This window comes from Chelonia mydas, chromosome 4 (genome assembly GCF_015237465.2).
Source record: "Chelonia mydas isolate rCheMyd1 chromosome 4, rCheMyd1.pri.v2, whole genome shotgun sequence".
Lineage (NCBI taxonomy): Eukaryota > Metazoa > Chordata > Testudines > Cheloniidae > Chelonia > Chelonia mydas.
In genome coordinates, this window is record NC_057852.1 from 57,095,092 (window position 1) to 57,107,294 (window position 12,203).

The 12,203-nt window shown below is 38.4% G+C and overlaps 1 protein-coding gene across 12 annotated transcripts in view; it reads right to left on the minus strand.

The window, feature by feature from the left end:
- Positions 1-12,203, minus strand: part of NR3C2 (nuclear receptor subfamily 3 group C member 2) — a 268,073-nt gene that overhangs the window by 30,818 nt on the left and 225,052 nt on the right. For all 12 annotated transcript variants that reach the window (XM_043545794.1, XM_027818092.3, XM_037897371.2 and 9 more), the window contains 2 exons: positions 8,640-8,981; positions 8,014-8,158 (listed from right to left, as the gene is read on the minus strand). In XM_043545794.1, coding sequence (XP_043401729.1) covers positions 8,014-8,158; positions 8,640-8,981 — 487 coding nt within the window. The remainder of the gene's footprint in view (positions 1-8,013; positions 8,159-8,639; positions 8,982-12,203) is intronic.

The following is a 12,203-nucleotide window of genomic DNA, read 5'->3' on the forward strand; positions in this document are numbered from 1 at the left end:
AATGTCTGTTTCTATGCAAATAAAAAAGGAGTAGCAGGCAGCTGCTGAAGAGTTAGAATGCTTGTTAATTCCAGCTGCTGACTGCCAGTTGCCTTTTCTGCTACTATTTTAATGGAAATGGACATTGCTTGGGCAAAATGAAGATAAGTGCTTTAAAATAATGACTTTTACAATAAACCATTTATGTTCAGGCTTCTGTTTTTATGAAAAGGAGGGGAGGCACAGCCCACTGTCAGCAACTGCTGGTGCAGTGGAAGGGCTAGCCACAGTGGGACTGGGGTGTCCAGACTTTACACATGGCTAGCATTGCCAGCAGCACCAGTCTCCTCAAAAGGGACCACCCTTGCTAGCCAGCTGTGAGTGGAAAGGAATGCTGTACCCTCTTCCAAAATAGTGGAGTTCCATATGGAAGGTGCTCTCCCAGGAAGTCTTCTGGAACAGCCAGCTAAAATTCCTGGGGTTTGTTGCAGCATTCCCCCTTCATACCCATCCAGCATGGGCTGTGACTTTAAGCCATGATCAGCCCATGGCCTATAGGAAAAAAAATACATTCCCCTGATTTTAAATGAATCTGTCTTCAGGGTAGTACGGTTATACCACCACATTAATAATACATTAAGTTTCCTCCTGGAGAAGGTAAAGATATTTGTTCTACAGTGCTAAGAACTGCTAAATTGATCACATCAATTTATATGTAACATCACATCACTTTCCATTTTTAAAGCATATTAAATCTGATAAAACTCACATTAGGATTCACATTAAAATAATTAAAATAATCCAATTATTTAAACCTAAAAATCTGTGATAATAAAAGCATACAAATGACTAATAAAATCAAATGTCTGACATAAGTAACAATTAAGTATGCAGTTAATGGGAATCGAAGTAGAAGACATGAAAGCACTAATCTTCCCTTCAGTTTATGTTCTACTATGGTAAAGGTTCCACATTAAAAATAAAATTACACAAATATTTTCTTCTTATCCAAACTTTTACTTTTGCAGTGCTACATTCAATAATAATAGAAATGTACCCCTGAACATCACAATGCATACTGGCTCCCCTAGGGTATATAGTCAGTAAAACAGCATTTTGTATCCATTTACATGTCCATCACACAACTACACACAGTCTCCCAAAGTGGCAAAAGTACTGGTTACACTCTCTTGTTCAGTAGTGAAGAAAAACAATTTTCTCTCCCTCACTCCAAACAGCCTCAAAGATAAGGAGGTTTTGCCTGGGCAGGCAGCAGAACGAAGACCCTTGGGCTGCCTTAAAGCGGGTCTTGCTTTTCCCTCCTCCCCATGGCAGTCCCTCAGTCCTCACTCAAGCCATGCCAGGGGCTCTGTGCATACCCCTCTCCCCCCACCATTCCTATTTCTTTTCTTTCTGCCTAGGACAGAAGTCATTTAAGGTGTCAACATTTTAAACTCTACTTGGTAAATGGACAAAGATGATCTGGGGGATCATCTGATAACTATTATGCTGGAAAGTGCTTGTGGCTGCCATCACCGGTTCTTTGATCTGTAGGCAGTTACAGACCTGGTTGAAGCTGCTGGCTCTGCTAACCAGAGGCCAAGGGCTCCATGTGTGCCCTCATTTTCCCCTTTCTGGTTTTTCCAGTTTCCCCTGAAATCAGTAGGGTTTTCTGCTCTGATGTCTAGAATATTCCGTGAAATTTGGAATCAATCAGCGGTGGCATTCAAAAGTTATTGCATTTACAGACAAACAGAAAGACAAACACAGAAATGACATCTAGTTGAGTGTAGGGCCTTGCTTTGCTTGACCAATAACTATTCTCAAAGACCATCCAGTGAAATAAAACCTACAGAGCAACTGCTGCTTGTTGCATTTTTATAGCAGTATCAGATATAAATCTGCAGGTTTCCTTTTTGTGTACTCCATTAAAATGACACTGGTTTTTGTACACTATACAAAACTGAATGCTTTGATACACTTATCTCAGAAAGAAAAGGAATACTTGTGGCACCTTAGAGATTAACAAATTTATTTGAGCATAAGCTTTCGTGAGCTACAGCTCACTTCATCTCAGAAAGTGGCCTGAACTGATCTTTAAGGAAAGTAAAGAATTAACATGTATACAAATGTCACTGATAAAGCTGTGCATGTCCACACCCACTTCTCATTGCACCAATGGTTCAGATTTCATGAGCTCAAGTCCTCTCTTGACAGGAGATATATGCAAGCACATAAATATGGACAGAAACATGCTTGCTGATTTTCTAACAGATAAGTGATCACAGGTTTAGCCTTTTATTAGCGAAGTATGAATATTATCAAACTGATAACAAGAAGTGTCTAGACAATAAAGGAAAGAAAAGGGGACTTAATGACTATTAGATTTAAAAGATTACAAGATTGTCCTAAAATTAGACACTATTGGATTAATAGCTTGAAATCTAGACTAGCATCAGTACTGTCAGAGTTATATTCAACCCCATGCAAAATGCTGAATGGAATAGTAATTGTTTAAACACTTTGATAGACATTCAAAATCTAAGGAATCATCTTTTTTTCTCCCAAATATGTATAGTCAAAACATATCTGGCGCTCTTAAATATGCGTCTTATTTAGTTGCATTTATCCTCCTTACTGTTACTATAGAAATCAGAATACCAGGAAGAATTATAAGCTTCAGCATCTAAAGGTCACACAGAGGTAGTTGTATTCTTACAGCATGTTATGCAACACTAATCCTAATGGTCTCAGGTTCCACGAGTATTCTGTGAGAGGATGTCAGGGACATAATAAAAAGACAATGTATGTTCTGTTTACTAAGAAAATATGTAAAATTAATAAAATTCAGATTTAAAATAAAATCATAGCTACAGTTAAATTCCAATTTACTAGCTTTTAATTTAAAAATTCTGAAGTTCCTTGGTATTGCCAAATCCTCTGCTCAGTCACATAATCTTGTCACTGTTAGTTCAAGAGCTACCTTGGCAGCTCCTGAAATCTGAAACAAGCTTTTCTGCATCTCTCCACTTCATCTGCTCACTATCCATTTTCAAATCTCATCTGAAAAATGCTTCTAATTCCTCTCTTACTTCACTTTGCAATTGTGGGAGCCACAAAGCGTTTAGTACAAAGGATGCTATACAAAATTAAGTTATAGTTTATTGAAATTTAGTGTTCTGCTTTAGATTGAGGCCTGGGCTTTGTTTATGGAAATGAATGTATTGTTTTTTATATGGACAAGAGTTAAATTTATATAATGCAAAAATATTTCACAACCACTCAGAACAATGGCTAACAGTGTGATATATTGTCTGAAGCCAAAGACTAAAGGGATTACTACTCACTAGAGATAATTTTGTCATTCAAATGTCAATAAATTGGCTAATAATTTCTTTTTATTATCAATTTAAAATACCAACTGGAATAGAATGTTTTACTGTACCCTTAAAAATGTATGTCAACACTAATTATGCTGCAGCTTCAGTTATCTTCTGATGAGTCTTTCTTATTGTAACTGACTGAACATGTGAACTAACAGCAGAGCTCCATTGGTGGAATTGGAAATGTCAGACATCTTTGATAAATATTAGTGAAAATTATATTTTTAGTTTCTTCTCTTCAACTTCACTTTAACTTTTCAATTTTTTTGTGAACTGAGCACATCTCCTGGTGCCTCTGTGGCATCTAGAGGTATTTTTATTGGACAAACCCCCCAAGTCTTTGCTCAGGCAAAATTATCCTTGAATGAATTTAGTAAATAGACAGAACTGAATTAAAATTTTAAGATCTGGCCCATTAACTTTTATATACCCATGATTTTTACAGTACTCCTTTTATTTCCTACAGTACAGCTGAAAACCAAAAAAGCATCAGAGGAGCAAGGAAAAGTGTAGTGTATTTTATTAGTTATAGCTACTAATACATTGTGTTTATACAGTATTGTTTCAATGCTGCTACATTATACTTCTATAATGTCTTTTATAAGAGTGCCAGAGCATTTTCCCAACTCTAATGAAGCCTCTCAATGTTCCTGTGATGTAAATTATTATGCCCATTTTACAGATGGATGAAACAGAGACTTTGGGTAAAATTTTCAAAAGTGCTAAAATGACTTATGAGTCTACATCCAAGGTCCAGATCCTCAAAGATAGTTAGGCATCTAACTCCCATTAAAACCTATGGGAGTTAGGTACCTAAGTACGTATGAGGCTCTGGATCAAAGTCTTATGTTCCTAATGGCCGAATCCACAATGTGATTTAGGAATTGCAATATTTTGTGTTATAAGGCTTAACTTTTAGGGACCCTGCTGCTCACTGGAATTCTCAGCCCTGAGTTAGGCTCCCTATATAATGTCTCAGGAAAGTTAGGTAGCTGAGAATGAGTTTCTCAGAAGTCAGCATGCTGAGTAATGAGTTGCCTAGGCCAGCCAGTAAAAAATGCTGAGGAGAGAGGCGGAACCTAAGACCCATCTGTCAAAGGGAACTGTGTGCCTATCCATTCAGGATTCACAGCCATGAACCCTCTCCTCAAGTTGGGTGCCTAAGCCAGGCCAGCACTTTCTTGAGAGAGACAGACAAACAGACCGATCCACTTTCCCACCTCATTCTATCCAACTGCCAGGGCATTCACCTAGAATATGGTAGACCTGTTTTCAAATCCCTGCTTCAAATGACCTGATTTGGAGTAAGGAATTGAACTTGGTCTCCCACATCCCACCTGGTGCCCTGACTACTTAGCTATAGAGTCAAGCTCTCACTTTCCCTCTCTAGCCCAAAATATATTTAATCGTTTAATACAGCTTCCCAAAACCCAGATGAGTGCCCTAACCATTGGGCTACTGGGTATCCTGGAGATGTTCCCCCCTGCCCCGAGTAGGTGTGCTCTCAGAATGGCTACCAGATTGGGCCCTGCAGGTGAGATAGGGGGTGGAATGCATATTTCAAGAATACTGCTGGGGCATACCGTGAGCTAGGGTGCCAAGCAGCTCGGCAGCGTCAGGCTGACTCCCTTTGTGGATCTAGCCACTAAGTCACTTGGGTGCTTTTGAAAATGTGACCTCTCATCTATGGTGGGAAAATGCATCATAATAGCTTCACTACACATAAGTAATATGGCCAGCTGAAAGGCATGCTACTGATACTGCACCACACGCATCATTTATTCTCTCTACATATTACATATACAATGATTCCCATTTAAGTCAACATTTACCAATAGTAACCACTAAGCTGTACCACATATAGCACAATCTTTCACTAGATTTACAGTGGGAAATAATTCTGATGAAGTAATGTTCTATAAATATTCACTTTTAATGGTGACCCCTGTGCTGTGTAATATACACCTTCAAGCAGTGTACATGTAGTATATATGCACACACATGAACAAAATATATAGCATTGGTTTAATTAATACCAATTTTAACGTTTTTAGGAATTTCCACAATACATAAAGAGACATAGTAGAAAAGCATTTTATCTTCATTTTATCACTCGGCTCACATCTTGTTCTCTAAGCACAGTCAAAGAGGTGCAATATGTGCATAATTCATAAAGACAAATGGTGCATTTATTCAGGCATACACCAGAGGCAGGTGAAGGTGGGCAAATATTTCTAGTCCTGCGTAACCCTAACATGAAAATCAAATCAAATATAGGCATGGAGGAGCTTGTGGAATATATTTTTCATGATTAAAGGATGTACTTAACAGATAAATAACGGAGATTCTCATTGACTAATCATTTCTTGTAAGCCAGCCATCAGAGTAATAAGAAATGAGTCACAGAAAACAGTCACCGTATCACACCATTTCCAACATTTTTAGATGTAGAACTTCCTTTTGCTCACAGTATTTAAGAAAAAAGTGAAAAGATAATATGCTGAATGTCAAAGAAAACAATTTGTTAAAAACTAACAATAAATTTATTATATTAGTTATTTTACCTTACATCGAACAAAAATGCATTAGTGTGTATATAATCCTATACCTTGTTCCTCACTCACTCATGCATCTTATACACTTTCTGGGATTGACACCACCTCCTTTTTATTCAGTTATATTCATTTAATTATTTGTTATTAATTGTTCATCAAAACAAAGTGTCCCCCCCATTGCAGGATAGGTCAACGTATAAGGACCCGCCTGGCTGTGTGTCCTACTGGACAGAGCACTATCCTGGTAGTCAACAGACCTGGATTCCATTCCCAGAGATAGGGCTCGGTGACCTTGGGCAAGTCACTTCACTGCCCTGTGCCTCAGTTTCCCTTCTGTAAAATGGGGACAATGATAGTTTTGTAAAGCACTTAGAGATCTACTGATGAAAAGGGCTATATTAGAGCTGGGTATTATATTATTTCTTCATTTCTTGTGCAAGGACTGCCACTTAGCCAGTCGGTCCCCAGCCTGTAGCAGTGCATGGGATTCTTCCATCCTAAGTGCAGGACTCTGCACTTGTCCTTGTTGAACCTCATCAGTTTTCTTTTTGGCCCAAACCTCCAATTTGTCTAGGTCACTAAGGACCCTATCCCTACTCTCCAGCATATCTACTTCTCCCCCCAGCTTAGTGTCATCCGCGACCTTGCTGTGGGTGCAATCCATCCCATCATCCAGATAATTAATGAAGATGTTGAACAAAAAACTGGCCCCAGGACTGACCCCCTGGGGCTCTCCGCTTAATACCGGCTGCCAACTAGATAGCGAGTCATTGATCACTACCTGTTGAGCCCAATGATATAGCCAGCTTTCTATCCACCTTATAAACCATTCATCCAATCCATACTTTTGAGCAACTGCTAGAGTTTGATGCTAATTTTACTATTACTTCCCACTGTAAACTGCAAGTACATTTTTGTTTGCAGGTGGGATTCATTTCTACTAATATAAGTTTTGAATTCCCTATTCAATTTCTTCAGCACACAGGCTGAAAGTACATTTCTAACCACATTCCCATTGACTAACGCCTTCCCCTTAGTCAAACCTGTTTTGACAACGTTTACCATTATGGGACTGGGTCCAAAGCCTTTTGAAGTAAATGGAAAGACTCTCATTGACTTTAATGGGCTTTGGATCAGGCTGATGATGCCAAAACAGAGCAATAATTAATAAGTACATAAAATGTTAATTGTCTGCACAGTGGCATATGCAGAAATACACCAATAACATTTTGCCGCACACTCTCCAAGATAAATGGTTCAGAATGGTTTAGTGAACTGAGTTGGAAGCTTCTATTTTTTGTCCATTCTTTTCCTGTTTTTTCTTCCCTCATCACTCCTCCTGTTCTATTGGTTGTTCCTCTTTCATACTTTTAGAAAGAGCTCTCTTCTGGAATGAGCATGTGATGCTATCCCAATTTGACTGGTTATTTTTATTTCCTGACCCTACCATTCTGAATAAACAAACATTAAACATAAATTACATCACTAATTCAGCAAGTAAACAGCACTAAAATATTAACTTAAAATAGGAAGGAATACACATGCTTGGAAGGAATAGTTCCTTCAGTTTTTTTTTGTTTTTTGTTGGTTTTTTTTTTTGCATCATACAACTAGGAATGTTTCGTTATAGAAAAACATTTTGGCTTCTTTCATGACTGCAAAGAAGGGCAATTATGATTGTCATGAAAACACACTGAGCAGCTGTATACTGTTAACAAAAGAACCATTACCTGAATCTGCTTAGAAAAACTTGCAATTTAAACATTCACATTTCCTGGAAATTAGATATTCTTTCAAGCTATAGTAGATACCAAAAAGAGACTGTTTTCTATTAATCTGGGTTATATATCAGTCATATTTCAAAGCCAACATAACATCCTTGTTTTGGGAACATTTCTACATGCACTTGCATACATAAAGAAAATTGGAAGGAGGTAATATAGCTTTGTTGAAAGTTTTCACTTGCTCAACTTTCTGTATCTAATTTCAAATTGGGATTAGCAGAATTTTTCATAATCCTTGTATATATTTAAAAATATTACAATATCTGAACTCTATCCATCTTACTTTGAAAAGGCCAATTAATAGATACTTACTCATTGAAGACCAGGTCTGGAGCAAAATAGAGGAATTGGCTGTTTGTATGTTTGTATGATCTCCAGCTCAAGGCAAATGATGATAGACACATCCATGAGTACTGGATTAGAGTAATTTGGTCCTCGAGAGGCAAGTTTCTAAATCCTGAAGAACAAAATGATTAATCACAAACTACAATCAACATTCAGGTGCAATGTAATATGAAGCACCTTAAGCTTAAACTGGAAAAAAAGCTCACCTTTCCCTAACAGTTTACATTTCTCCAAAATATTCAATGAAACAATTATAGCACTGAAACCTATTCTTAGTCTGCACATTTTAAACAATACAGTCCCAAGCAGAACTCTTAGTTCTAGCAACCCAACATTTATTTTATTTAGGTGGTTATTACTAATACCAACAAGACTTTAAAGTTTTAATTTGCAATGAGAAACACAAGAAACAGTCATTACATTAATGATGCAATACAATATTTATCACCTCCTCCTCTCCTGCAAAAATATATTATCTATCTTTAAAATGTATGAAAGAAGATTAATTTTACCTAGACCTGTTGGGCAAATGGCATATTAAGCCACAAATCCTATTTTCAAAAGAAAACACATACAATAAAATACATTCCTACCTGGAAGTATCTTTGCCCACTTTACCACCTGAACCATCTGCTTGCCAGCAAGGCGGTTTAAAGTGGAAAGCAGGTGCTCTGCTGTATCTGGTTTTGAATTATCATATCCTGCATACACTATTTCAGGTTCAATGCTTTCAAGGACCGTAGTGGGTGAAGGAGCAAGTGCTGGTGAAATAGCAGACAGGTGAGGAACGAGTGCTGTGTTTACAGATGGCTCTTTTACTGGAGCAATATATGTAGTCCCTTCCTCTGGGCTTTGGGGTGGCGGCTGTTGCTGCTGCTGTTGTTGCTGTTCTTCATGCATCCCTTTCAATTTTCCCAACTTTTTGGACTTTCGGGCTGAAAAGAAGAACAAGACAATAACAGAAATCTGATACAACCTTTACTTGATGGAGGCATAGAAAAGATTATTTCAGTTCTTTAAAAAATGAAAATAATATGGAAACCATTTTTACCCAATAGCAAGCATGATGATTTCAGAACACAGTCAACAACGGAACATGGGCCAGGAGAAAAATATATAAGCAGATTCCTACCCACTTAAATCCAGGACATACCAATAAACCTAAATGTCATCTCTATCTCTAAAATATTCTTCTAAGATACACCCCTTCCCCCCGCCCCCCTGCAAATAAATTAACAAAAATCAAGTAAGGCTTACCTCTCTTACTTTATAATAATTAATTCTCTTACAACCATGAATCGTTTTTGTTGTTCCCTGTTGTATTATTTCAATAGTAAAATAATAATGTCTGCTAATTTATTGTTCATGTTTCTACAAATATACCCTGTTTCCTAGTTACCTTTTTCAATTTACATGAAACATTGTAAAAATGGTTTTGATTTGTTTTGTAGGTTTTTATCTTAATCATCTATCACCTATACATTTTTTTCTTCATGGTCTCTAGTCTCATATTGCATTTGGTAATCAAGATAATTATTTCTGGCCCCTAATCTTATTATTTTCCATTTCTCTACACTGATCACAAGTCACTTATCAACCTATTAGTATAATCTAGTCAAACCACTTTGTCATTGTAATTCTTTTTTTCGACCCTAGTACTGTCTCATCTCACGACTCAGTCTTCTCTTCTGGCTACTTTTGAAATTACACTATGACTATATATAGCCAGTTAAACAAAAAATCCTGAGCCTGAGAAGTGTAGAACTTCTCTCTCTCTGCTGTTAATTCACTTCTCCCCACTTCCTGCCGTTAAGGCAATTTTTACATATTTCAGTTATAGTACTGCTTTATTAGAGTGACCTTGACCATACTGAAATTTCATTTTTAAACAGCAAATCCTGTCCTTCCTACTCTCCTCTGGTACATATTCTCAGTCGGAAGATAGCAACAGCAACATGTTTCCACTATGAAAGGATGCAGGTTGCAGAGAGCAGTGCTCCGTATTCTCCATTTACATAATGTAAAGAGGCTGACAGTTCTGTAAATATGAGGAACAATCAGCTACATTTCCCCATCCCTTGCACAGGGGAACAACTACCACAAAGCTCCACCAGCTGCAAGACTGCAGAATAGCTCTGCTGGTGGTTCACTGCAGGGTAAGAGAGGGAGATTCCTTTCTCCCTCCATCTGCTGCAGAAACCTCATTTTCTTCATTACTTGGACTTTCACAGGGTACAGGATTTGGCTCAGAGTGAAGTAAAATTAATCAAACTTCTACCTTAGGAATTTCCAGAGCATATATTACCGCATTATCTAAGCATAGAGAATAAAAGATCCAGATTATGTCAACATATTACATTGTATAGACTGTGATTCCTGTTAAAAGGTCTGTTAAATCAATAAGTTCAATATTGGGGGGGAGGGGTGGCTCTCAAGGGAGAACTTAGATGAATCTCCCAACTTGCAGTGGATCATGAATTGATTCTGTCAACAGCTTCTGTATTAATGATGAAATGCCATTACTGTGTAGATATCCAAGAAGTGGGGAGAGGTGAAAGAGCATAAAAAGCACCTTTTCCCCACATGAGCAGCAGGAAAGCATCTCTTCTGAATTGTCAAGGCAGTGGAACAAAAGAAAAACCAACCTGGAAATTTCCCACAAAATGAAATTCGCTTTTTTTGTTTGTTTGTTTCTGGTCGATCAGAACATTTTATTTTGATAAAAGCCCAGACCTGAAAAAAAGTTATTTTACAAACTAAGTGGGAGTCTTTCCCCATCATTCCTACCTTTTGTAGGAACATTCCTCAAACCTCCAAAATTCCATGATGGTCTGGTGGGGGGAGGATAAGGGGGGGCGGTCCTGGCACATCTGGGCCAAACATTTATTTTTTAAAAGCCACAATTTCCATATGTGGTGTTGTGTTGGACTCCACAACCCATGCATCCTACTTCGTATCTGGAGGTTAGTATGTCAGCCTGAAGCATCCAACTGGTCCCTAGATGCCCAGGAGTGAGCCGACTACAAAAGTCCCTGCAGCTCCCATTGGCCGGGAACAGTGAACCGCAACCTCTGGGAGCTGTGGCGGGCCACGCCAGCGGACGGCCAACATCAGCAAAACGTCTCACAGCCCACAATCAGATTGCCCACCACTGCCTTAGAATCTAGGATATTTCCCAAATTAGGGAGATGAGCCCACAGTTTATTTGGGGGGGAGGTGCAAAAGTGCAACCCTGACATGACTGGGGATCAGCTAAGTGCAGAGATCCTCCTCTTCGCTCACTCTCATAGGCTTTAAGATGGGAAGGGACGGTAGAGGCCAATGTTTAGCCCTACACTACAGTGAATTCAATCTCTTTGCCTGCTATAGAACTTGGAGATAGAGGTTCATAGATTTCAGGGCCAAAGGGACCATTATGATAATCTAGTGTCTGACCTCCTGTCTGACATAGGCCAGAGAACTCTGTCTCCAGGTAAACACAACAAAAAACAAACCACCATAATAAACTGACAATTGAAAGACTGTCAAAGGCACTGCACTTGTAGCTGAAAACACTCCAATACACTTCCCTTAACATCAGGATGGACTGCACTGAGATACTGTACACATTATTTTAAAACAGAATACGTGATGAAGATAGAAAACTGAAACAAAGGAATAATAAGATCAAAAGAAATAGGATCTGACTAAATATTGGCAATTCTTTCCACATAACATCCCTAAGATACGACCTTTCCTACCCATCCACAGAGCTAAAACTCTTCTCTAAGTTCTCACCATCTCACACCTTTTCTCTGGCCTTGACAAATGCAATCTCACCCTGCAGAGCCATTAAAAATGCTGCTACTAAGATCATTATCCTAGCCCACTGCTTTGAGCATGTTACCTCTGTCATTGCCTCCTTCCACTGGCTCCCCCTTCTTTATCACATCAAACGTAAGATGTTTGTGTTGTAACATTCACTTTCAAGACTCTTCTGTGCCTATCCCTACCTTAACTATCATCTCTTATTCACTATCGATATACTGATTCCTGCTTCCGATCAGCCCATGATGCCAGCCTATATCACTCATTTGTTAAATTTCAAAACAAGAACTTTTGTGCTTTCTTCCATGCTGTCCCTCATACTTGAAAGGAGTTCTCCATAAACATCTACA